The sequence below is a fragment of the Prionailurus viverrinus genome, chromosome F1 (assembly GCF_022837055.1).
Source record: "Prionailurus viverrinus isolate Anna chromosome F1, UM_Priviv_1.0, whole genome shotgun sequence".
Lineage (NCBI taxonomy): Eukaryota > Metazoa > Chordata > Mammalia > Carnivora > Felidae > Prionailurus > Prionailurus viverrinus.
The window spans coordinates 45,750,209-45,777,940 of NC_062577.1; the positions used below are offsets into that span (position 1 = coordinate 45,750,209).

Genomic DNA, 27,732 nt, shown 5'->3' on the forward strand with positions numbered 1-27,732 from the left:
AATTCAAACCAAAATCTTCAGGTTCCAGGGGAGCCCTGCTTGTGACCTCTTACTCTAGCCTCCTTTTACTGTCAAACTCTACTACTCTGTTTGAAAATGTGTTACAAGCCAGAGCACATATTAGAATACCCAGGATAAAGATTTAAAAATTAAAGATTTAAGAAGTTGGGGACTAAATAATTTATGCTGCAATGAATTTTTTGTGACATGAACTAAAGTTAAAGTTCTCCCAAATAGATGTATATAAGGTAATTTTTATGGGAGTTTCATGAGGCAAAAAACCTCTCTAAACTGTCTTGTTCACTGTGCATGCCACACTTACCACAATGTCTGGCACACTATAGATACTTAGTAAATATTTGAGTGACTGGCATCTTTTTTAAGTTTTTTTTTTTTTTCTTTCCAAAATTTTGGCAATTCTGTACTATATGTAATATAACCACTTGGTGGCGCTAACCTCATTTTTAAACCCTGAAAGGTATTTTTATACTGCACACCACGATTACTATTCTTCATATGCACACGGAATGAGTTGTAATAAATCGTGGACAGTGTGAATCATTATTAACATCGAAGAATAAATATCATTAACCGCCGGTTTTTTTTTACCTTTTAAAAAAAAACCTTGAGATTTGATTGATTATACAAGAAACCACACATTTAATGTATATAATTTGGTGAGTTTGGAAGGAGTTTTTTTTCTGATTCTTTAGAAAATGTTTCTCAAGTGATGGATTACAGATTTCAAGTCCTTAGGTCATAGTAGTAGTTGAGCCTGTCTGTTAGAGCCTCAGCATCTAGCACTGGGTACGTAGTATATCTTTAATGTGTGAATTTGAAAGAATGTGTGAATGAGTATAAATTTTAACTTCTTCTGACTTCACTTCTACCAACCCACTCCCAGATAATTTCACCCCACATAATTTTGGTCCAAGATAAAGGGGCACTGAGTCTTAACAAAGTTTTTAGTTAACCACCTTTATGAAATTTCTTTTAATCATTAAAATTTTTTATCCAAATTTATGAAAGAACTGTGATTCATAACAAAATACATATTGAAATAAATCAGCAATATTAATTGGATTTTAGATTTCCTGTTACTTTTTTTCTTATTTGTCAATTATGGGATAGTTTTGAGTACAAGATATTATTAGAGAGGAATAACAGAAGCATGGTTGTATCATTATATTTGTTTGAGAATTGGGTGTAAGAGAATGTTCCCTAGTGGAGAAAGCAGTCTTACTAAGGAGTTTTTCAAACATACAGGAGGAAAAAATTGAAGAATTGGTGGATTTCACAAGACCTCAAAAGCCTCTGGCAACATGAAAAGTAGAAGAGTATAGGAATTTAAAAGAGAAGATAATTGAAAGTTTTTCTTCTGAAATCAAGCAGGATGTAAATAGTTTACTAAATTGTAAAATCATAAGTGAATTAGCCTTTTGGAAACACTCATTCCAAAATAGCATTTAATCATAGGGGCACCTGGGTGGCTCAGTCAGTTAAGGGTCCAACTATTGATTTTGGCTTAGGTCATGATCTCACTGTCATGAGATTGAGCCCCAAATCAGGCTCCGCAAAGAGTGTGGGGCTTACTTGGATTCTCTCTCTCGCTCTCTGCCTCCCCATCCCGTTTGCGCTTGCTTGAGCATGCACGCACTCTGTCTCAAAATAAACATTAAAAAAAAGAAATAGTATTTAATGATAACATAGTAATAAGGTATAGAAATAGGACTAAGTTGTATTTTTAAAAATAATTTACCAAATTTAGTTCAACTTTACAGTTAATGTTGCTGTGGTATTCACAGTAATCGTCTAAGGTTCTTTCCAGCTCTATAATCTCAACACTGGAGGGGCTAGAGGGAATATGGAAGAAGCCCTTGTCCATAGTGGGTTATAATCTGGTTAGAGAGGCCACATGTATGTACAGAGCCAGCCTAACATGGTGGCTAAGTGTACAGATTCTAGAACCAGACTCTGCCTCTTGCTTAGCTCTGTACCCTTTGGGCAAGTTACTTAATTTCTTTGTACCTTAGCTTCCACAAATGTAAAATGAGAATAATATTACTCCTTCTTCATAGGTTGTTGAGAGAATTAAAAGAATTAATACATATGAAGTGCCTAAAAAGTACCTGGCACATAGTAAGGAGCTATCTGAATGTTTTTTCACTCTGATTAGAATGTAAGGTCCACTCATTTTTTTAAATAGTTAATGGCTAAATGACAGCACTGTAAAGACTATATATGACTGAGATGAAAAAATGCGTGGACAATGTATATCCTTTTTAGGAAATCAAAGAAGGGTAGAAATAGCAGTTGTTGGATAATTTCTCTAAAAGCCACATAGGTAAGTTGGAGCTTGTGCTGGGTTCTGAAATATGGGTTAAATTTGGATAGGTAGAAATGAATGTAGGAAGACGTAAATAGGAGGGAAGACAAGTTCTGTTGGTTTCATCAGCTGTGTTTAGATCAGGAAAGATTGGCCTTGCTACCCTAACTGGATTGGTTTCTTGATGTTCTGAGTTTATTTGGTTTCCTAGAATTCTCAACTGCAGAATTGCAGTAAATTCCTAAAAAATATATTAGAATGGAATTAAACATGTTTATTTAAAAAATTTTTTTTAAATGTTTATTTATTTTTGAAAGAGAGAAAGAGAGAGAGAGAGCAAGCACAGGCAGGGGAGGGGCAGAGAGAGAGGGAGACACAGAATCCGAAGCAGGCTCCAGGCTCTGAGCTGTCAGCACAGAGCCTGACGTGGGGCTCTAACTCAAAAACTGTGAGATCACGATCTGAGCCAAAGTTGGATGCTCAACTGACTGAGCCACCCAGGTGCCCGAATTAGACATGTTTATTATGCTTATGTTAAGACTATATGAAAAAAATTTTGAAAACTATTAGCTTTATTCATATTTTGGAGGGCATTGTCATCATTTAAAAGCTGCTTTTTAAACCATAAATTTATAATATTTTGCTTTTATATTTTATAGGTTATTAACAATGCTTGTGCTACCCAAGCTATAGTCAGTGTGTTACTGAACTGTACGCATCAAGATGTCCATTTAGGAGAGACATTGTCAGAGTTTAAAGAATTTTCACAAAGTTTTGATGCAGCTGTGAGTATAATCATATTATTCCTAAAATGCTCCATTTTTGATAGTTTGTGATAATTCTTTTTTTAATAGGCTACTTTAAAAATTATTTTAGATGAAAGGTTTGGCACTGAGCAATTCAGATGTGATTCGACAAGTACACAACAGTTTTGCCAGGTAAAGAGACTTTTTGTTAAATAAACACTTTCTTTCATGCTTGTCTGTGTCTCACTATTTTTTTCTTCACTGTAGACAGCAAATGTTTGAATTTGATGCAAAGACGTCCGCAAAAGAAGAAGATGCTTTTCATTTTGTCAGTTATGTTCCTGTAAACGGAAGATTGTATGAATTAGATGGATTAAGAGAAGGACCGATTGATTTAGGTACTCTGGTTCCTGTTCCTGGTATTTCACTTTTGACAAGGAAAAAAGATTGGGTATTCTCCTTCATTTTAGCGACAGTACTGCTTAGATTTTGAAGGGGAAGGTAACTGTGAGGTAGTATAATGTCGTCAAAGTCTTAAGTTTTTCATTACTTTATGAAGTTAAATAACACAGGAAGGACATGTTGCTGATCTCTACATTTTCTCTGTTGGCTTCTATCTGGTCACCCATTCTGTATTCCTTAGAGCCTATCAAATATAAAGGAAGTAAAAGATCAAACAGAACAGTCAGTTTTGCTATAAAACTGGTTGCTATGCTAAAACTTAAGATGAAAAAGAGGATTAAAACAACTGGATAAAATTGGTTTTGCATTATGTGTGAATTTCAGTTTTTAATTTATAGTTATTATGGTTGGGAGTCAGGATTATTTTGCTACTAGTACGATGATGATTTTTCTTTGCTCTCAGTTTTATCACTAAAATGGAGGTAGTTATTCTTATTTCACAAAGTTGTGAATTTTAATAGGATAACTTCCTGATTTGTGACTTTTTTGAACAGTTGTTCAGCACTTACTAAGTGACACAATAATGTGGTAATGCAAATTGTATTAATGCTTTTTACCCTTACCATTACTAAGAAAATAAGAATTGAAGCTTAACATAGTTAAGTTTTATAAGGATAGTTAATCCTAAAAGGATTTTTACCATCCTGAATTTGCCAAAATTTTTATAAAAAGATCTTTTAGACTAACTTTTGAAATAATTTTAATATTGATTTTATTTGATTTAATTGCTTTCAAATTTTTTTCTAGGTGCATGCAATCAAGATGACTGGATCAGCGCAGTGAGGCCAGTCATAGAAAAAAGGATACAAAAGTAAATGCTCAGCTAATCTTACTAGCATAGTATTCTGGGATTTAAACTTGTTTTTTCAACTTTTATTATTATTTTAGCAATGCTTGTTGAACATCTACTTTGGATTGGATTAATGTGTTCAGGAAGAAATCTCTAAATTCTACATAGTAATATGTCATCTTTATAAAAGTTAGACATGCAGATCTCCATTTAGATATTTTGTATAGTTTTGTAGAGTTTTGTTTTTAGGCATCTATTTTTTTTTATTAAATTAAAACTTTTATTTTGAGATAATTGTGTATTCATATTCAGTTATAACTATAATACAGAGAGATCCCATGCACCCTTAATCCGCAGTGGTAACATCTGGCAAAACTGTAGTACAGTGTCAACAGCCAGAATATTGACATTGATATAGTTGAGGTATAGAATGATTTAATTACCACAAGGATTTCCTCTTTTAGAGCCACTGATGCTTCCCCCTGCTGCCACTCCTCCTGCCTCCTTAATCCCTAGTTTTATAATTTTTTGTCCGTTAAAGAATGTTGTATAATTGGAATCATATGATATATAAACTTTTTGGACTGGCTTCTTTCACTCAGCACAATTTTCTGGAGATTTATCCAGGTTGGTTTTTTTTTTTTTTTTTTTTTTTTAATTTTTTTTTTTTTTCAACGTTTATTTATTTTTGGGACAGAGAGAGACAGAGCATGAACGGGGGAGGGGCAGAGAGAGAGGGAGACACAGAATCGGAAACAGGCTCCAGGCTCTGAGCCATCAGCCCAGAGCCTGACGTGGGGCTCGAACTCCCGGACCGCGAGATCGTGACCTGGCTGAAGTCGGACGCTTAACCGACTGCGCCACCCAGGCGCCCCTATCCAGGTTGTTAAAAGTAGTTCAGTCTTTTCTCTTGATGGGTAATAGCAATGGTATGGATATACCTTTTTTTTTTTTTTGTCCACTTATGCATTGAAGGACATGTGGATTGCTTTCAGTTTTTGGTTATTATGAATAAAGCTGCAATAAACCTTTGTACAGATTTTTGTGTGAACATAAGTTCATTTCTGTGGGATAAATGCCCAAGAGTGCCATTGCTGAGTTGTAAATGCATGTTTAATTTTTTTTTTCTTTAACGTTTATTTATTTTTGAGACAGAGCATGAACGGTCGGGCGGGGGGGGGGGGCAGAGAGAGAGGGAGACACAGAATCTGAAACAGGCTCCAGGCTCTGAGCTGTCAGCACAGAGCCCGACGCGGGGCTCGAACTCACCGACCGTGAGATCATGACCTGAGCCGAAGTCGGACGCCCAACTGACCAAGCCACCCAGGCGCCCCGCATGTTTAATTTTTTAAGAAACTGCCAAACTCTTTCCCAGAGTGGCTGTACCATTTTACATTCCCACCAGCAATGTATGAGTGATCCAGTTTCTCCGCATCTTTACTAGCATTTGGTTTTGTCAAAACTTTTTATTTTAGCTATTCTAGTAGGTGGATAGTGATGTTTCATTGTGGCTTTGATCTGCATTTCTCTAATGACTAATGATGTTGAAAATCTTTCCATGACTTTTGCCTATTTTCTAATTGGATTGTGTGTGTGTGTTTTTTTTTTGGCTGTTGAGCCTTGAGGTTCTTTACATATTCTGGATAGTACTAGTCCTTCATCAGACACATTGCCTGCAAATATTCTCTCCTAGTATGTAACCTGTCCCCTAATTCTCCCACACAGTCTGTCACAGAGCAAAAGCTCTTAATCTCAGTGAAGTCTAATTTATGAATCTTTTCTACTATGAATTGTATTTTTGTTGTCAAGTCTAAGAATTCTTTGTCTAGCCATAGATCCTAAAGATTTTCTCTTGGTCTTTTTTTCTAAAAAGTTTATATTTTAACAGTTTACATTTAAGTCTGTGATCTACTTTGAGTTAATTTTTGTATATGTTGTAAAGTAAGTCTAAGTTCATTTTGTTGTCTGTGCATGTCCAGTTGCTCTAGCACCATTTGTTGAAAAGGCTATCCTTCCTGTAGAAATTTGGGTAGAATTGTAAAAAACCAGTTTGAGTATATTTGTGTTGGGTATTTCTGGGTTCACTACTCTGTTCTGTTGACCTATTTGTCTGCTCTTTGCCAGTACTACACAGTCTTTTTTCACCTTTATTTTTAATTTTTTTGAATGTTTATTTTGAGAGAGGCAGAGGGAGTGCAAGCATAAGTGGGGGGGGGCAGAGTAGGGGGGGGGGGTAGAGAGAGAATCCAGGCAGGCTCTGTGCAGAGCCTGTCTGACAGCACAGAGCCCAACATGGGGCTTGATCCCATGAACTGTGAGATCATGACCTGAGCCAGAATTAAGAGTTGGATGCTTAACTGACTAAGCCACCTACATGCCCCTGTACTACACAGTGTTGATTACTCTAGCTATAAGTCTCAAAATCAGATAAACTGACACCTACAACTTTATTCTTTTTCTTCAAAATTGTTTCAGCTATTATAGTTCCTCTGTCTTCTCATATAAATTTTAGTATAATCTTGTTCATATCCATAAAAATTCTTGCTGGGATTTGGTTACGAATTGTGTCAAACATTTATATCCATTTGGGGAGAATTGACATCTTTTCTATGATGAGTCTTCCAGTCTATGAACATGGTATGTCTCTCTATTAACTTTGATCTTCTCTAATTTATTTGATCAGCATTTTGTAGTTTTCAGCATACAAATCCTGTACATGTTTTGTCAGATTTACAGCCAAGCATTTCTTAGTCTTTTGAGTGATTACAAATAATAGGATTTCTTTGATCATTGTTAATATGTAGAAACACAGTTGATTATTTTCTTTCTTTTTCTTGTATCCTTTGACCTTGCTGATCTTACCCACCAGCTTTAGAAGGTTTTTTTATGAGTTCCTTGGCATTTTCTACACAGATAATCATGCCATATGCAAATAAGGGCAGTTATGGATTTGTCTACTTTTAAAAAAAAATTTTTTAAATGTTTGTTTTTTTTGAGAGAAAGAGAGAGAGAGAGAGCGTGCACATATACACAAGCTGGGGAGGGACAGAGAGAGAGAGGAAATTCGAAGCTCAGTGCAGAGACTGACATGGGGCTCGATCTCACAGCCGTGAGATCATGACCTGAGCCAAAATCAAGAGTCAGATCTTAACTGACTGAGCCATCCAGGTGCCCCAAGGATTTTATCAGCTTTATCAGTTTATCAGCTTTCCTTTACATATTTTGCAGGTCTGTTGTTTGGAGTTATAAACATTTGTTGCCATTTCTTCTTGGTGGATTGATCTTTTTATCATTACATAATGTCCCTTTTTAGTAATTTTCTTTGTTTTGAAATTTACTTTATCTCATAGTAATATAGCCAGTCTTGCTTTTTTATTTTTGATTAGTGTTTTCAGTCAAGTTGAGATTTTCATCATTTTTAATATGACAAGTGATTACAGATTGAAACCTGGACATTTGGGGTTTTATATAATAAGTGTCTGGACTCTGTATAATAAAACTTCTTGTTAAGCTCGTTTATATGGGCACTGCTCTGGCAGGGTATGTCAGGGATGCTACCTCATTACTGCAGGTGGGAGTAGAAATTCAGGTTCCTCACTGTCCCTCCATTGATACCTAAGGTGGGAGGGTTTCCTTGTTATGCTAGGCAGGGATGGGAGTTCTGGCCCCTAAAAGAGTATCTGCTGATACCACCCTGGCTGGGTTTGCCTTGTTACTGCTTGCTATGTGGCTTCACTGTCGCTAAAGTGGGGGAGGCTTCTTCACCACGGTATGGTAGTGACTTCCCACTTGGCTTCCCATTTGGTCTCCTCTGGACACTGCACATAGGTGTCATTACACCCACAGGGATGAAAGTCCTATCTCCCTGCTCAGCCTTTGCTGTTGATAGGGTTGGGGCCACAGTTTTTCCACTGTGTTTAGCTCTGGTAGAGTGGTTATTGTCTAAAGGTTTTCTGTCTCATGAATTGCCCCTTTCCGATTTGGATAAGAAAGAGCAGACTTTTTTTGGTACTTCTTTTTGGTCTGTGCCTGTTGGCATTTCTTGGTTGCTGGCTTCTTCTCCAAGTCTAGGATATACGAAGGCAAATGAGATAACTCAAGGAGTGTACCACTGTGTCATTTTTGGGTCCTGGTTCCCTAGCTTGCCTGCCTTCTCTCCACCTTTCAGAATTTTCATTTTTCCTTGCCTTAAAAAAAAAAAAAAATATATATATATATATATATATATATATATGTATGTATATGTATGTATATATATGTGTGTATATGTATACATATATACATGTATATATTATGTCTAGTATTTTAGTTTGTTATTTTCTTAGTGGGAGGAATAGGGAAATGGAAGTTCCATAGCAGTTTTATAAACAACATTTGTACGTAGTTCAAAGCACTATAGGTTATATTGTGCCATGGGCTTTCCAGTGGATAGAATTTTGTATGAGAAAATGTTAGAGGTGAATAATGCAAAGACAGGCTTACATTTTCTATATACATCTTGAATAAGCACCATTCATGTAATATTGGCAGTAATTTTTCTACTGTCAATCCCTATCATAAACAAGCTTATATCATTGTGATACTCTGGTATCAGAGTAGTGAAAATAGCATTCGGAAGTTTTACAACAGGATATAATCACATTAATAAAATACATAAACATTTCACAACTTATTTATAATGAAATATAAAGTATAAAGTGAAATTTAAAAATATATTAATTAAAAATAGCAACTATATAATGACTTAGAAAAAAGTGTAAGTTAGGAATGTGGTTAATTACCATAAAAATGCCAGTATAATTAATCTAACAAATGTGAAGTCTTAGTTTAGTTATTTTTTTCTGAGGTCAGAACATTTAAAAGTTTGTGATTAAATTTAGCCAGGTGTTTGTTGTTGTTGTTGTTGTTGTTGTTTTTTACTGCAGTTGTACCCTTTCATATATGAAAGCCTTTTTTAAATGTCTATTTTCATTGTTAGCCGTTGATAGATTTGTGTTTATCCTAGAGAACCATAGGGTAATCACAATAGATTATTTTAATTGTAATAGTGTTACAATTCTTTATTACATTATAAACTTTAACTTTTTTGTAGGTACAGTGAAGGTGAAATTCGATTTAACTTAATGGCCATTGTGTCTGACAGAAAAATGATATATGAACAGAAGATAGCAGAGTTACAAAGACAACTTGCTGAGGTTTGTGGCCATGTTTTAAATTTTTTTTGTTGTTGTTAAGCATTTATTTATTTTTGAGGGAGAGACAGAGCATGAGTGGGGGAGGGGCAGAGTGAGGGGGAGACAGAATCTGAAGCAGACTCCAGGCTCTGAGCTGTCAGCACAGAGGCTGATGCGGGGCTTGAACCCACGAACCATGAGATCATGACCTAAGCCGAAGTTGGAGGCTTAACCAACTGAGCCACCCAGGCACCCCTTTTGGCCATGTTTTTAAGTGCAAAGTTCTAGTTTAGTTATTTTAGGGAAAGTATTCTTTATCTCTCTTTCTTGCTCTACTTCCTTTGTTCTCTCTCTCTCTCTCTTTCCCTCCCTCCCTACCTCCTTCTCTTTCCTCATTCCTTCCTTCCTGATTTAATCAAGTGTCCTGAGTGGTGATTAAGAGAATACACTCTGGAGTCAGGTTGCCTAGATTCAGCTCCTGGCTTTGTCACTTAATGGATGCATGAATTGGAATATTTCTTTGTGCTTCAGTTTCTTAAGGTCAAATGAAAATAGTATTTACCTTATAAGGCTGTTGTGAGGATTAAATGAGATGATATATGTAAGCCACTTAAAACAAATATTAAATGGATATAAGTATTAGCAATTAACTAATTTCATTATATAATTAAGCAAGTTAGAATATATTTCTCAAAGAATTAATTGGGTACATTTAGATACATGTAATCTTTACTAGCCTATATGATTGATTATCTTTCTGTAGTAAATATGATTGGAGAAGATAATTAGTAATAGTACCTTTTTTACATTCTTTGATCCCATATTCTTAAGAACATATTTAAGCATATTTATTTTATAGCTGAACAAAAGATTATAGCAACACAGCATATTGCAGTATAGATTGTTTTTAGTTAAAAATGCATATGTGTTATTGTAGAACATAGAAATATGGATGGTACTACTTAGGGCTTTTGTCCTTTAATATTGCAGTTAGTAGGCTGGAATTCTGTCACTAATATTAAGAGTAAAATTTGGAAATAATTGTACTATGTATATAATTTTAAAATATTTTGGACTCAAGCCTCAATCATTAGGGTATGGTGTTTCTTTTTCTTTACCCTAAGGAGGAACCCATGGATACAGATCAGGGTAATAATATGTTAAGTGCTATTCAGTCAGAGGTTGCCAAAAATCAGATGCTTATTGAAGAAGAAGTACAGAAACTAAAAAGATATAAGGTATGTTTTCCTTTTATTTGTTCCTTTATTGTTTTAATATAGAGTAGTATATTTTAACATGAAAGTATATTGAATACTTGATTGTTTTCCCCCATCAATTACTAGTTTTCAGAATAATGAGTTGATTCCGTGGCACCCCACAAAGGGTAACTCGTGAGATTTCTTTCTTTTTAATTTTTTTTTGAAGTGTTGTTATGAACAGATTTTTTAACTGATTTGATGCTTCAGTTCACTGCAGTTATGGATGATCAGATTATTTCATCTTTGGCCATTAGGATCAACTTCAAGCTGTCTCCTAAGTTCTTTTGATGGGATTCTCTTCATCTCTGATAGTTTCCTTGCTTTCTAGCATGACTAGATGTTTCAGAATCACCTTGTAGATCTCCTGCTTCAAACTTGGATTAGCCATTTTTTCAAGAAACTCTGTGTCCTATTGTTGGGAAATGGTATTTAGAAACCACTCTTTGGGTACACAGTGATACCAATTGGTCATTATGTCTAGGCCTTTTCAGAGCTAAGAAATACATTTTTGTTTGCTGCTTGTTTTAGTTTGAAGAGAAAATATAATGTGAATTCAGTATTCAAATTTAGAATTAAAGGACTTGGGGTGCCTGGTTTGCCCAGCTGGTAGAGCATGGGACTCTTGATCTCAGGGTCATGAGTTCAAGACCCGTGTTGCATATGGAGCCTACTTAAAAAAAAAGAAAGAATTAAATGGCTTTATACTTGAAATTAACTATTTGCATCTTCTCCCTCTCTCTTTTTTAAATGCTTATTTTGAGAGAGAGAGAGAGAGAGAGAGAGAGAGAAAGCATGTGAGTACACACATGAGTAAGGGAGGGGCATAGAGAGAATCCCAAGCAGGCTCCGCGCTATCAGCGCAGAGCCCTATGTGGGGCTCCATCCCGTGAATCCTGAGATCGTGACCTGAGCCGAAATCAAGACTCGGGTGCTCAACTGACTGAGCCACCCAGGCACCTCACATTTCTCTCTCTTAAGCTGAAAATCTTGATTCCTAACAATATTAACGTAATTACTTATTTGCTTTATGCTGTATATATATAGTATATTCATGTATAAGCAAATAATTATTTGCTTTATGCTATATATATATAACATGTGCATATATTTGTAAGTATATATAAGTGTATATATATAAAGGTACAGAAACAGCAATAGTAGTAAGTAGCATTAATAACAACTGAAAGTTTTTTCTTAGGATATATCCCATTTTGGATATATAATCAAACTACTATGTTTTTAAAGTTATTTCAGAAAATTTTCTCTTGGTGTGATTCTATCACCAATTTGGTACACAGTTGGGTTCATTTATTTTATTTTCCTTTTTAATTTTTTAGGGTGTTAAAATTTTTTTATTTAATTTTAATTATGGTAAACATGTAATTGAAAGGCAAATATAAAGCAATGTGATCTTTAATAATGTCATTCTCCTTCATTTGCAATCTGATAAGCTTTTTTCAGAGACAGTAAAAAGTGTGAAGGGAGCTCTGAATTTTGTGTGAGTTTGGAAATGGTAGTTATATTATTTCTCATGTGTATCATAGTAGGAAAAGCATTGGTTTTCATTTGAATCTCACTTTGAAGGCAAGGATTGTCTTTTTTAAAATTTTTAATGGATCATCACAGTGTTAGCATAGTGCTTTGCATCATATTTAACAGTCTACAAATAACCGTTAAATAAAATAAGTGAACCTGGAACTAGTAAGATTTCTTTAGTTGGAAGTAGGGGCTGGCTTGAGTATTCCAGGCAGGAAAAAGGTGGGCCAAGTTCATGGAGACAGGGAGGTAAGGAATAAAAGCTTGAATGTTTATCTTCCATTTTATGTGGTACACAAAATAACTACCCACCACTTATGCATTCTTATGCAGGGTTATTCCATAATTAACCAAGTTTTAATATTAGCCTAAAGTAAAACACACACTTGGTTTTCAGAATCTCTACTTGCTACACTGTTGGAGAATGCTTTGTTCCAAAAGGTAAAATGATTCTTCTACTGATATAAAATGAGCATATGTTAAGATTTTATTAAATTCATTATTTAATTTGAGGAACCTGTAAGATGTCACAGCTAGTTCAAGTGAGAAGTCAAGAAGCTCAAGTTTATCTGAAGGAATATTGAAATGAATTTACTAAAGATGGAAACTTTTCTCTACGGGAGAAGGGAAAAAAATTGCTAGACAGAATATTTAATAGCTTAATGGCAGTGAAAACCTCAAATTGGGTAACTTGGGAGAGGTGTCCTAGACAATTTATAGTTTTCCTTTGAAGTATAGGTCTTTCCCTATAGTCCACCCTATTTTGATTAAAAGTAATTCAGAGAAAAATTATTCTTGATCGCAGAATAAAGCTACTTTCATTAGGCTTTCCTGATTATTTGCATAGTTATAGTAGCAAATAGCAAGTTAATTTACCACGTGGGCCTTCTTAAGTTTGCTTTCGTAAGTTAAGTTTTCATAAATAATTTTAGACTTTTAAAAGCCTCTGCTATTTGCTAAGCCAAGGGTGGGAAACCATAACCCAAGAAACTCCTCGTATTTTTTATTGTATTAGTCTTTATTCTCAGTGGGGATATAATCTCATTATTTCTAATATTTTTTTCTCATGAGAATGGAAGATTTTTTCCCCATTTCTATTGAGTAGGTTGCAAAAATTACAATATTAGGAACTTAGTAGAAATGTAAAGTTAGTGTGTTTTGATATTTGTTTTACTTTCAGATTGAAAATATCAGAAGGAAGCATAATTATCTGCCTTTCATTATGGAATTATTAAAGACTTTAGCAGAACACCAGCAGTTAATACCACTAGTAGAAAAGGTAAGTTACTGGTGAATACTTATTAGATTTAGATTCCCCCAAAACAGTGTTGTGTTTTTTTTTTTTTTTTTTGGCTTGAGTAGAGGTGAAATTTGTTGAAGCATTTTTATTTTATTTTTTTGGCTTTCTCCTATTGTTTTATATTCCAGATAAGCATTAATTCAACCAGATATTGTAAAATAAAAATAAGGAATTGCCCTACTGTTTAGCCTTCCAGAATCCTTAGTGTTACGAACTCAGAATGTACCTAATATATTAGAATAAAATTTAAAACATTTTCCTTTCTTTAAGCTGAAAGCAACATTTTAAAAGATATATATACATATATATTTTATTAAATTTGCTTATTAAAAACAAATTTGCTTATTAAATTTTGTTTATTAAATTTGTTTATTAAAAACTTTTTTAACGTTTATTTATTTTTGAGAGAGAAAGACAGCGTGTGAGCAGGCGAGGGACAGAGAGAGAGGGAGACACAGAATCTGAAGCAGGCTCCAGGCTCTGAGCTTGTCAGCAGAGCCTGACTCAGGGCTTGAACTCATGAACTGCAAGGTCATGACCTGAGCTGAAGTTGGACGCTTAACTGACTGAGCCACCCAGGTGCCTCTGAAAGCAAATTTTTAATGTTAATAATTGAGATAATAGATTCTTTGTTCTTTAGTTTAAGAAAAATTTGAATTATCGTAGAATTTAAAACTAGAATGGACATTGAAGGGGGAAAAAATAACCACAGCCTAGACTAAGAAATAGGTTTTTTGTATTCATTCCTAAGCTAGTATTCTTTCCGCTGAAGAAAAACTAACAAAGGTTTGTGAAAAATTCTGATTTCTAAGATTTTTATCTTCAGAACAAGGCACTTAAGTATTTATTGAATAAATGCAATGCAATTAAATTGTTTTTAAGTTTATACTGTAAATCAGTGTTTCTAAAAGTGACCATCACTGGATACTCTTTAAAATACATGTTACCTGGCCCCTCCCCAGCCTAAGTGACTCTAATGCAGCTTGTTTGTGTACCACGTTTTGGGAAACACTTTGAGAAGACAGTACTAGGCAAATAACATTTTGGATCATTAACTTAAGAGCAGAGCACATGGTAGGTATGTGTTTCTTATTAATTTTAAAGTATGAAGCAAAGAGGGGCGCCTGAGTGGCTCAAATTGGTTGAGCGTCCAACTTCGGCTCAGGTCATGATCTCACGGTTTGTGAGTTCGAGCCGTGCATCAGGCTCTGTGCTGACAGCTCAGAGCCTGGAGCCTGTTTCAGATTTTGTGTCTTCTTCTCTCTGCCCCTTCCCTGCTCATGCTGTATCTCTCTCTGTCTCTCAAAAATGAATAAACGTTAAAAAAAAAAAAAATTGAAGTATGAAGCAAAGATACATTTCAACCCAGCTTTTTTATATCATCATAAATTTTAAATTTTAAACGATACGAAGTGAAAGTTATGGTTTTTGTGTATACCTATTACCCAGATCCTGAAACGTGTGCTTCTGCTTTTAGCACTAAGTACACAAATTATTGCAGAAAACTGCTAAGTCTTCCCCTTTTTAAAAAAATGTTTATTGGGGCGCCTGGGTGGCTTGGTCGGTGAAGCGTCCGACTTCGGCTCAGGTCATGATCTCACGGTCCATGGGTTCAAGCCCCGCGTCGGGCTCTGTGCTGACCGCTCAGAGCCTGGAGCCTGTTTTGGATTCTGTGTCTCCCTCTCTCCCTGCCCCTCCTCTGTTCATGCTATGTCTCTCTCTGTCTCAAAAATAAATAAACGTTAAAAAATAAAAATTAAAAAAAATGTTTATTTATTTATTTTGAGAGAGAGAGAGGGAGAGGGAATCCCAAGCAGGCTCTGCACTGTCAGCACAGAGCCCATTTCGGGGCTCAATCTCAGGAACCGTGAGTTCGTGATCTGAGCCAAAACCAAGAGTCGGATACTTAATCGACTGAGCCACCACCTAGGGCGCCCTCAATCTTCTCTTTTCCATATAGGTTTTCTATTCATGTATCCCAGGGTATTAAAGCTATAAAAGTGTAAGATGGGAAACTGATTTTTAGATTTTCAGATTAACAATTAGGATTCTGGGAGTCTCCGAAGTACCTCCATAGTGTGTTCTTTGCATGCAACACTATGAAATATTTCACTATTAAAAATATTAAAATATTAATATGTAGGCTGTTATGTTAAATCATGTTACATCAGATTCTAAATATACATAAGTGTTATTAAAGGCCAGACAAATGTTTATTAGGGAAATTTAATATGTATGTATTTTGCTTCAAAATTGATCTGTGAATAAACTTTTTGGTGCAAATTGGGAAAACGACCATTCTTGTTTGATTTTAATGACCGTATATCCCCAGAGTTTTTTGAAAGTGTAGTTGGAACAGCTTTTCAGCTTTTCCATTGGAACTGTAATTTCTGAGTTGACGTTAGTTTGGACACAGGGTGGCAGTATGAGCGTCTGGTGTTGGTGGAACACCAGCTCAGTGTGTTCTTGTGTTTGCATCTGTTTTTTTGAGGGGGTAGTTATTGATCTTCTACCTCTTGCCTCTTTCTTCCAACTGTTTTTTGATTAATAATATTGCATAAGCAATATTGAGGTTACATTTATTCTTTGTGCATATGCAATATCTGTTATCCCCTAAGGGATTCCCCTAAAGGAATATATCCTTTAAGGAGTATCCCCTAAAGGAATTCAGATGCATTACCTGATAAAAGTTTTTGAAATTTTAAAATCATTCATCATTTATCTAGTTGCAGCTTTATTCCTGGACCTCTCTTAAAGTCTAGAGATGTCTTCCCTCTTAAGCAATTCATGATATAGTTGGGGCAAGGAATAAACAAGTATAGTATTGTGTCGAATAGAATTGTTCTGATAGGTGCCAGAATAAATTCATGCTGAAGATCAGGGGGGAGCACAGCGGGGCTCCTAAATAGCTATGCCCCTTGAAGTTTCACATCCACAAAATTTTAAATCTGTAGTTAGAATTAAATGCTTATTGTCTACCAATAAGTCCGCTTCCTTAAGCACAAATATATTTTGTTCATCTTATTTGGAAAAAAGGAGTTATTGTATCATATTGAATATCACTTTCTGCTAATGTTACAAATGAAAGAATAAAGATGAGATTTTATAATTATATACAAGGGCTTTAATAGTGATAAATGCTTAATGATAATACTTCTAAGAAAAATTACATGTAGAATTCAGAAATGGATAAGTTGAAGTTAACTAAGAAATTAGTAAGTTGAAATGCTCCTCCCCTCCCCCCCAAACCCCCATGCCAAGGGAAAGTAGAATAAAGGAACAAAGCATAAAAGGGGTAGAAGGAACCAAACAGGAAAGATGAGACTACTCTCGGCAGTGACGCTGAATGCCAAACCTGTCCAGGATCAGATCTCAGAGTGACTCAGACAGTTGCTTATAGCCTGTGATGGCATGAAAGTGTTTGGGTTTGGAAATCTTTTTGTTTTACAGAATAATAAAGAAAAGATCAAGACTTTGTTCCAAGGGCATATGGCTATAATGAATTAGGTTAAGATCTTGGCTTATAAGTACTTTTGTTACATAAGGCTTCTACTCTTATCTGAGGTGTTGAATATACATTACATAAACACTGCTCAGGATGTAACCTAAAAATACATAGTTATAAAACTTATTTAACTTCTTCTTAATTTTATCTGAATTATATATTTTAATAATTATATGGACATGCTCTGCATTATGTCTTTGCTCATTTAATTATGTTATAAAGTTTATGTCATAAACCAGTAAATTTATTTTTGTTAATCCAACTAAACATTCTGTATATTCAGGGGTCAATAAGGAAAAAATATGTATTTTAATTTCAAATTATATCTGAAGTTGAATTGTATTTTCATTATTTGGAAACAGAATTTCTGTTGTAAAAATTGTATACATATCAAATTACAAGTTATGCCCGTTAACTAAAAATGTTCATGCAAGCAGTTTTATTTTACATTTTATTTATTTTTGAGAGAGAGAGAGACAGAGCACAAGTGGGGGAGAAGCAGAGAGAGAGGGAGACATAGAATCTGAAGCAGGGTCCAGGCTCTGAGCTGTCAGCACAGAGACCGATGTGGAGCTTGAACTCAGAAACCGTGAAATCATGACCTGACCTGAAGTCGGACACTTAACTGACAGAGCCACCCAGGCACCCCAGCAGTTTTATTTTATATGATACACATAACATATTTCCTCTTTTTTTTTAAATTTTTTATTTATTTATTAAAAAAAAATTTTTTTTTTAACGTTTATTTATTTTTGAGACAGACAGAGACAGAGCATGAATGGGGAAGGGGCAGAGAGAGAGGGAGACACAGAATCGGAAGCAGGCTCCAGGCTCTGAGCCATCAGCTCAGAGCCCGACGCGGGGCTCGAACTCATGGACCGTGAGATCGTGACCTGAGCTGAAGTCGGAGGCTTAACCGACTGAGCCACCCAGGCGCCCCAACATATTTCCTCTTAATATTCTAAGTCATAGCACTCTATTTTATCATAATAAAATACACTATTTGTATAATAATTATACTACCTAATGCATTATAATTTTTTTTAATGCTTATTTATTTTTGAGAGAGAGAGAGAGAGAGAGAGAAACAGTGTGAGCAGGGGAGGGGTAGAGAGAGAGGGAGACACAGAATATGAAGCAGGCTCCAGACTCTGAGCTGTCAGCACAGAGCCCCGTTGTGGGGCTCAAACTCATAAACTGTGTGAGATGATGACCTGAACCCAAGTCGGACACTTAACCTATTGGGCCACAAGGGCACCCCTACCTAATGAATTATAAAAAAGATTGTAATTGTCCTAATTACCCTATTTTTTAATCTAAGGATGTTTTTTTCTTAGTTGTATAATAGCAAAACTCTATTCCTTTCTGATTCAAGTGGCATAGTGGAAAGACTATTATATTCTAGTACTCTGAATTATTCTCAAAGTATCATTTGAGGACCAGCAGAATTGGTATCATATGAGAATTTGTTAGAAACTTAGAACCTCAGTTATTTTTTTTGAATCAGTTTGTATTATAACAGGGACCCCAGGTTATTGGTATGTACATTGAAAAGCACTGCTCTAGGACAGGTGTCTTTGACCTCTCGAGGTTTTATTTTCTTCTAGCTGTGTGACTTAGGTCAAGTTTGTTATCTGTAAGCTCTGTCTTATTCATCTGCTGAAAATAAAATAGAATTACTGGGTTCAAACTATATAATTGTTATGAGGATAAATGAAATAAAGTGTGAGAGCATTTTTTGGGTTGTATAAATAAAGTTTATCAATACTACAGATACATAATCCCTTAGTGAGATGTTAAACTCATTTGTTCAAATATGCAGAAACTAATGTAAGATTTTTCTTTTACTCAATTTGAATGAGAAATGGACACATATGTAAATATATTGTTTTGAAATATTTATGAGTGAGTATGATTTTATGGAATTAGTAATTATGTATTTTTAGATCATTATAATAATACATTTTAACTTCAGATAGGAAAGAACTACAAACCAAACATGATCCTTTTTTACTGAGGGTAAAGCATAACTATAATTTGTCCGCAGTAGTTTGTTCTAAGTCTCGAGTTATGAAAGATAATGCTCTAGAACTCTTAAAAACTATGTGTTTCAATCTTTTTAATTTAAGGATACCCTCTTACACAAATTTTAATGTGACCTAAAATGGACTTTTAAGATTTTATAGAATACAATCTTTAACTTCTAGGCAAAAGAAAAACAGAATGCAAAGAAAGTGCAGGAAACCAAATGAAGACGATGCTTTGGGATGTGTCCACATTTCTGCTTCTGCACTTATTTTCATGGAAACCATTAAGTATAAAGAACTTTGAGCAACATCCTAATTGACTCAATGCACGTTTGGCGTAGTACCAGTCTGTCTTGTCTTTAATGCATGGATTCCTTCCCTACCTGCATCATGTGCATGTGGTGCATATTAAATAAAAGTGATGTTGAGAGTGCTTGCCCAAATCCCATTATTTGACATTGGATCTGAGAACTTCTGTTGGTTCTCTGGATATATACTATCACAATGAACCTAGAAATTGCACAAATGATATTCTCTACCTGTAATTGTTAAAATTAATCTTAGTTCAGTTACAAGCTTAAAATTTATGAATGTCAGATCTTGATTAAACTGGATCTCTTGTTTTCTCTTCATCATGAAAAGAAAATTGGTATATGTCTTTGATATCTAAACATTTTGAGGATTTTAAAGCTGAATTTTATCTTGAGAAAGTATGGTTTTAATGCAGACCATTTGAAAAAGACAAAAGTATAGTTTTTAGTGATTTTCATTGCTGCCAGTAGAAAAAGTAATAAACGTCCAAATTATTTTAGCAGACTTTCTTTAAGTGTTTGGGGTTATTTATTTATGTATTATAGAATTATTTTAGGAAGGTGTGAGTATTATTCTTCAAAACAGAATTTCAGATTAAGAACAAATGATAAATTTTCAAGACTTTCGGTGTTGCTCTCAGTTTGGCAACATTTTTCAAACTGCTAAGCTGTATGTATCTATAAGAAAATCAGAGGTTTGACAATTCAGGCTATCTGCTTTTTAAAAAAAATATGATGTCATGGTGGAGGATCCTTCTATGGCAATTTGAATGAAATTGGTGTAGCCAATAGTTTCCAAGAACCATGTATAGTTAGCTGACAATGGATTTTTTAAAATTGCTTTTGGGATTTGCTTTGTTTTTGAGTCTATGAAATAATTGTATTCTTGCTCCTAATCTTTTCCAAGTTAAACTTTAAAGGAGATTTTATAAAACTTCTTTTTATAAAGGCAATTATCTACTTTTTTTTTTCTAGATACGTTTCTGAAATTGATACATGACTTTTTAACATTTTATTATGGAAAAGTTTAAACATATGTAGGGGGACTGTGTATTCATCTTCTAGCTTCAAACACATGATTTTTTTAAGGATTGTTTTAAAACTTAACTACATTGTGGTATTATTAAAAAACTAATGTGAGAAAATCTGGTGGGAAATTGAGTAGAAAAGTTAATGAATATTTTTCATACACAATTTCAGTTGAAGGTAATAAAGAAGAATTTGTAGTTTCTCATTTGTTTGTGGGTAAATGTATTTTGCTCTGGATACAATAGTAATTACAGAGTGTTTTCAAAACCATGATACAATTTTAAAAAATGATTTCATAAGGATTATTTTAGGCTCATCTTGAGATCATTCAATTATTTCAACTTAAGTTATATATCCTGGTTTTTTTGTATTTACGATATTTTAAGTAATCTCTACACCCGATGTGGGGCTTGAACTCATAACCCCAAGATCAAAAGTCGCATGCTCTCCTGACTGAGCCAGCCAGGTGCCCTTATATATCCTGTTTTATAGAGGCCCAAATTTTGTAAAGCAATACAAGGAATATTGTAGTCAGTAGTATCCATTAATCAAGACAGTGTGATTCTAGCATAAGGATTAACAGTTAAATCAGTGGAATACAAGAGAGAGCCTATAAACAAATCCACATTTATATGGTTACTTGATTTTTGACAAAGGTAGCAAAGCAATCTGACAGGCAAGGAAAGTCTTTTCAATAGATGAGGCCAAAACAGCTAAACATCCATGTGGAAAAAAATGAACCAAGACGCTCCTCCCCCATTCTTCACAAAAATGAATTTGAGATGGATCATAGGCCTTCATGTACTAGTTAAAATACAAAGGTTTTTAGGGGGAAACATGGGTGAATATATCTTTGTGACTTGAGGATAGCCATAGGTTTCTTAGGTCACAGAAAACAATAACCATGAAAGATCCAAAATCAGTGTTTATAGGAATTAAAAACTTGTCATTGAAAGATGCTTTTAACAAGAGTGACTAGTATCAAATGATATTTAAAAATAGCTTTATAAAACTGTGTTAATAGGTATAAGGATATTTTCTTATTAATCTAATTCTAATAAAATTCTTTGATAGGAATTTCCATAGCTTAAGAACGATTTATTTTATCTGCTTCTTTGATGACTGTAAATGCTTTGTGATCTGATCCTTCATGGTAATGTCTGCCAGTGAATAAAGAAATATGACTTGCCTTTGTCTGGGTCTTAAGTCATGAAGCTGGTGAGTAGAGAAAATGGACAAATAAAGAGCAATCCAGAAATATATAAATGTTACTTAATGTGGAAAAATTTTTTTAAAAAAGTATTTGAAGTCTTCTTTGTTCGTTTCACTTTTGCCCTTTCTTTTCTAAAATCTCATTTAATGCTTCAGTAGGTGAAAGCACTTCCATTCTGTTGTGTGCCTTTTAAAATAGCTAGCCAACTGTAAGCAATATACTTTTGCTATTATAAACAAAGAAAGCTTGCCAACAGCTGCGGTACTGGGTAGTCTCACCTCATATGTTTAGTTCCCAAGATAGCTGCCCTTTTTCTAGCAGAGAGCAGTCAGCTTGACTGTGCCACTAGAATAGACAAATATTTGTTCTGAGATCATGAACCATTGGGACTTGCTCCCCTCTTTAGACCATGATCCATACTTCAGTGTGTATATGGTGTTACATGCAGATTAATAACTTTAGTTAACCTAGTTGCCTAAAACATTTCAAGATGCGTTCAGAAATTACTCCATTTTTTTTCCTTCTCTACAAGAAGATTTTGTGCCTTTTGAGGAAAAACAATGACTTTTAAGGTTTTTCCTTTAAAAAAAATTCAAGAAAGATAAGCAAAAATACAATTTAAATCACCCATAGTTCTACCATCAGGGATGCCTACATTGACATTTTAGTGTGATCCTTTTTCCCCATATGTGTGCATGTTTTTGTGTGTTAGTCTTGCATGTCCTCCCCGTATTCCAAAATAGATTGATGTCGTATAAATTATTTTTATTTTTTTAACTTAAATTTTAGCCAACATGCCAGTACAATATGTGTTTCAGGAGTAGAGTTCAGTATAAATTATTTTTAGAGCAGATGATATGCAGTTTATCATTTTTGTATCACAACTTACTTGCAGGAAACAGGCCACTCCAGCTATTTGAAGAGGAATGGGGAGTATACTGGGAATTTTGAAACTACTTAGTTTCTTATAAAGTCATTGGAAGGTATGGAGGAACAGGCTCAAGTTTGGGTCTCCAGAAAGGACTCCTAGCAAAACATCTATTCCTCGCCCATATCGGGGGAACTGCTGCATCCGCAGCAGTCCAGGGGGTTCACGATTGGAGTCGCTGATGATAGGACGTGCTGTGGGAGCTGTGGTCCGGCAATGAGGAATGTGGTGCAGCTGTGTGTTGTCACCGAGTGACTAGACACGAACTGGAGAAAAATTCAACCTCTCCGCGGCTAAGGATGCCACCCAGAATAGGTAAAGCACCAGGTCGGATGGCCTCTGCCTTACTTTTAACTTTCTGCAAGGGAATCTAGGAAATTAGTTTTTAGCTCTCCAGGCTCTGCAGAGTAGGAAGGCATTCTAGGAGGAGGCTGGTAAATCCATTAAACACACATTATTACATTCTTATACAGTAACAATTTTTCTTTTCACTGAAGTGAGATGTTTATTTTGGAGAAATGAGAAAATGTTAAGAAGAAAAAAATGGTGAAAATCAAGTCTAATCCTGTTACCCAGAGATAATCAGCACTATTACACTCACATGTGTAATAATAGATACTTTATTTTTATGAAAGCAGGATTACAATTAAATATTTCGTTGCATGCTTTTCTCCCCACAAACCTTTCATGTTGAAAAGTAATGCTTGTATTACATCTTTTTAAAATAGCTGCTTAGTATTCCATTATGTAGGTATGCTATATTTAACAGGCTTGCAGTAGTGTGGGATAAAGCATAGAAATAAAATGGGCAAACTGGATAGTTTGATTTTGGGGGGAGGAATTTAGTTTTTAAACTGATATGAATTCCTAGATCAGTCAAACATGCAGGTTCTTCAGTTTGTTCTTTTCCTTAGCTCGTGGGTAATTGGCCTAAATCCAGTGGCTGATAGGTGACGGATTCACCACTTCTAGCATACTAAGTACTTCTTTTTATTTTTGACTTGATTATATTAATGTCTTGAGAACTTTCTTTGATAATGTATTCAACATATATCTGAGTTGTTCTAGATGCTGAAGATGTATTGGCGAACAAGATCAAGCCCCTGCCCTTGTGGTGAGACAGGTAATAGGCAAGCCTACTACTACAGGTAGTAGTAAGAACTATTAAAAAAAAACAAAAACAAAAACAAAAACCTGTAAAAACTAAAAAACTATAAAAAAAAAAGACAAAAATAAACCCCCAAAACTGTAAATAAAGCAGCTCAAAAGAATGGAGGGAGCTGAGGTTTAATGGGATGGCCATGGAAAATGCCTTTGAAGAGATGACATTTAAACAGAGATCTAAATGAAGAGCATTTTCTCTGTAGTACTGACTCAGCACTATGAAAGAGGATTTCATACAGACAACCAACATGCAATAATTTTGAATATTAATTTTTAATAATGTGTGATAGTTAACTGGTTTATAAAAGTTGATTTGTTTTGATTGATTTGATTTTCAATATGAAAATAGGTTGAATAAAAATTGCATATAGAAAAGGCTAGGACCACTGGCCTATGTGCTTTTTTAGGCTATCCAGATATTCCCCATAATAAACTTATGTGACACTTTCTTGTAGCATTGTAGTATAATATTACATAAGCCATAAAACCAGTGGGAAAAGTCTCATGCAAGTGTATTTTAAAAACAATTTGATATATACCATGGTTAAAGAAGTAAACATGAAAACTAAAACACTGAAGTTTTTAGAAAAAATATGGGATAATATTTTATTTGGGGATAGAGAAAAGCTTCCTAAGCAAGAAATAAAACATAAAATCCAGAAGAGAAATACTTGACTGTATAGAAGTTTCTATACACAAAAACTTAAAAGCCAGACAATAAAATTTCATCATAACAAGATGTAAGATATATATTAGAAATATAATTAATACCTAATATACAGAGAGCTTTCACCACCCCCCCCTCAAAAAAAAAGGGAAGGAAAGGTAACTCAGTAGAAAAATTGGCAAGTGATATGAACAGGCAATTCATAGAAAACATTAAAATGGCTAGAGGCAATATAAAAGATGGTAAATCGTTTGTGATCAAGTGATCAAGAAAATGCAAATCAAAATATTAAAGGGATGCCTTTTTCCTGTCGGATTATCAAGAAGTTAGAATGATTGTAAACTCCCACTTTACAGGGTGGGTATAAATAGGCAGGCTCATGAACCAGTTGGTGGAAGTCTTTTTGAAAAGCAGTTTAACTGGTTGCCTGGCTGGTTCAGTCAGTTAAGCATCCAACTCTTGATTTTGGCTCAGGTCATATCTCATAGTTTCATGAGTTTAAGCCCCGCATCAGGCTCTGTGTAGGCAGCATGGAGCCTGCTTGGGATTCTCTGTCTCCCTCTCTTTCTGCCACTTCCCCAAGTGCAGTGCTGTCTCTGTCCCTCTCAAAATAAATAAATAAAACTTTAAAAAAATTAAAAAAAAAACAGTTCAGCAATTCTCAAACTTTAGATGGTACATATCCTTACAGTAATTTCACTTGCAAGAACCATATTATCTTTGTATTTGCAGAACTATATAAACTATATATAAAGACATATATTTATAAACTATATACAGACGTGTAAGAAAATTCATCATAGGATTATTCTTGATACAAATAATTAGAGACAACCTAAAAGCATAGCAAAAAGGAATGGGAGGATAAGTTATAGTATGTTATTGGAATACTATGCCAATCACTGAAGATAATGAGATAAATTTCTATGTGTTAACATGGAAGGACGTCTGATATATTTTTGAGGAAAATGGAAGTTGCACTATAGTGGTGTAGTATAAATCCATTTTCATTTTCTGAAGAAAAACCTTAAATGTGTATATGTAAGAACAGAAAAATTTTTGAGAGTATCACACCAGATTCTCAACAGTTACTGGCCCAGGGAAGTGGAAGGTTGAAGTGGGGAATTTTTCATTTTAAATTTATAGTGTCCTGAGATGATTGAAATGTTTCCTACCAGAATATATTACTTTTGTATTCTAAACAATAAGTAAATAAACCATATCAGTAAACTAGCCAATTACTCTTGTGACAAAAGTATTGCTATAATTTCTTTTAATAAGATGTCCCTAAAATGCAGTTAAACATGAAGAAAACAGAAATAAATGCAGTATATATATATGTATATGTACATACACATTTGAGTAATACATTTATTGTACAATCTGAGGCATACCTATAATGTCTTCCTAACAATAATAATACTGATGATTACAGGGTACTCCCCACTGGTAGCCATTCTCCTAGCATTTTCTTTTATTAATTATTATTTTTTTTAGTTTCAAGTTTTTATTTAAATTCCAGTTATTAACATATAGTGTAATATTAGTTCAGGAGCAGAATTTAGTGGTTCATCACTTACATGTAACACCCAGTGCTCATCACAAATGCCCTCCTTAATCCCCATCATCCGTTTAACCCATCCCCTGCCCACCTCCCCACTATCAACCCTCAGTTCTATAGTCAAGCCTCTTATGGTTTGCCTCCCTCTTTTTTTCCCTTCCTCTATTTTTATTTGTTTCTTTCCCTTAAATTCCACATATGAATGAAATCATATAGTGTTTGTCTTTCCCTAGCTGATTCATTTCACTTAGTATAATACTCTCTAGCTCCATCCCTGGCATTTTGTTTTATTTTTTAATTTAAATCCAAGTTAGTAAACATATAATGTAGTAATGGTTTTAGGAGTAGAATTTAGTGATTGATCACTTATACATAACACCCAGTGCCTAGCATTTTAAATGTTTTACTTTGTTCATTTTATTTGTTTATTATTTATTTATTTATTTATTTATTTAGAGTCAAACCGTCTATAACTGGGCTACTTAAAGTGTAGTTCTTAGACCAGCAATGTCAGCATCACCTGGGAACTTGTTGGAAATGCAGAATTCCAGGCGAATGGAATTAGAATCTGCATTTTAACAAGATGCCCAGTTAATTTCTGTGCTCATTCAAACTTAAGCACAGCCTCATTGGTTATTTTTATATTTGTGGAAATGTTTTCATAATCAGTGGGCAGTGTGCTATACTTTCTGCAGTTAAGAACTTGATTTTATTGATTTTAGGATATTTGCAGTTTCAGTAGCAAAATTCAAAAGCGTAATGGATTAGAAAATTCATTAGAAATAAAATGCAAGAGGTGCCTGGCTGTCTCAGTCAATGGAGCATGTGACTCTTGATCTCAGGGTTGTAAGTTTGAGCCCCACATTGAGTGCAGAGATTACTTAAAACTCAAATCTTTAAAAAACGGTGGGGCGGGGGGGACCTGCCTGGCTCATTTGGTAGACAACATGATTCTTTAAATTTCCCTTAATGTTTATTTTTGAGAACCAGAGAGACAGAGCGCAAGCGGGGTCAGGGGGAGACACAGAATCCAAAGCAGGCTCCAGGTTCTGAGCTGTGAGCACAGAGCCTGCCATGGGGCTCAAACCCATGAACTGTGAGATCTTGACCTGAGCCAAAGTCAGATGCTCAACTGACAAAGCCACCCAGTTGCCCTAAGTTTATGACTCTTAATCTCAGGGTCATGAATTCAAGCCCCACATTGGGTGTGGAGCCTACTTAAGTAAAAAAAAAAAAAAAAATTAAATTAAAAAAAAAAAGAAAGAAAATGCAAAACCATTCACAATGTGCTAGGTACTGTTCTAAGTATTTTTACATATTGTGTAATTCTCATAAGCTGTGAAGTAGATCCTGTTACCCTCATTTTTCATATGAGGACACTAAAGCACTAAAACAGGAAGTAATTTTATTCAAGTTCACACAACTTGTAAGCAGTAAACGTAGGATTCAAACTCAACTAACTGGCTCCTGAGCCCTTTCTCCCTCCCTCCCTTTCTTCCTCCCTACCTTCCCTCCTCCTTTCCTTCTTCTCTCCCTTCCTCTCTCTCCCTATCATCCCCCTTTCCCCTACCCTGCCTCCCTGCCTCCTTCCCTCCCTCCCTCTCTCTCCCTTCCCCTCCTCCTCCCTCCTTTGCTCTCTTCTTCCTCCACCTCCCCCCACTCCCCGCATTCTTAGGGGTGAAAGTTGCATTATGGACAGAATCATACAGTGAAAATTTATTAAAAGCTTTATAA

At 34.8% G+C, this 27,732-nt stretch overlaps 1 protein-coding gene across 4 annotated transcripts in view; it reads left to right on the forward strand.

Moving 5' to 3' along the window:
- Positions 1 to 19,558, forward strand: part of UCHL5 (ubiquitin C-terminal hydrolase L5) — a 40,539-nt gene extending 20,981 nt beyond the window's left edge. Inside the window, exons 1-9 of one of the 4 annotated variants that reach the window (XM_047841630.1) lie at positions 236 to 248; positions 3,065 to 3,111; positions 3,203 to 3,264; positions 3,340 to 3,470; positions 4,282 to 4,345; positions 9,417 to 9,519; positions 10,623 to 10,736; positions 13,474 to 13,572; positions 19,306 to 19,558. In XM_047841630.1, coding sequence (XP_047697586.1) covers positions 3,203 to 3,264; positions 3,340 to 3,470; positions 4,282 to 4,345; positions 9,417 to 9,519; positions 10,623 to 10,736; positions 13,474 to 13,572; positions 19,306 to 19,350 — 618 coding nt within the window. In that variant the 5' untranslated portion in view covers positions 236 to 248; positions 3,065 to 3,111 and the 3' untranslated portion in view covers positions 19,351 to 19,558. Of the gene's footprint in view, positions 1 to 235; positions 249 to 2,985; positions 3,112 to 3,202; positions 3,265 to 3,339; positions 3,471 to 4,281; positions 4,346 to 9,416; positions 9,520 to 10,622; positions 10,737 to 13,473; positions 13,573 to 19,305 lie in introns of those variants that run through there. The other 3 variants (XM_047841628.1, XM_047841626.1, XM_047841629.1) reach the window with 3 other exon arrangements.
- The last annotated feature ends 8,174 nt before the right edge of the window (positions 19,559 to 27,732 follow it).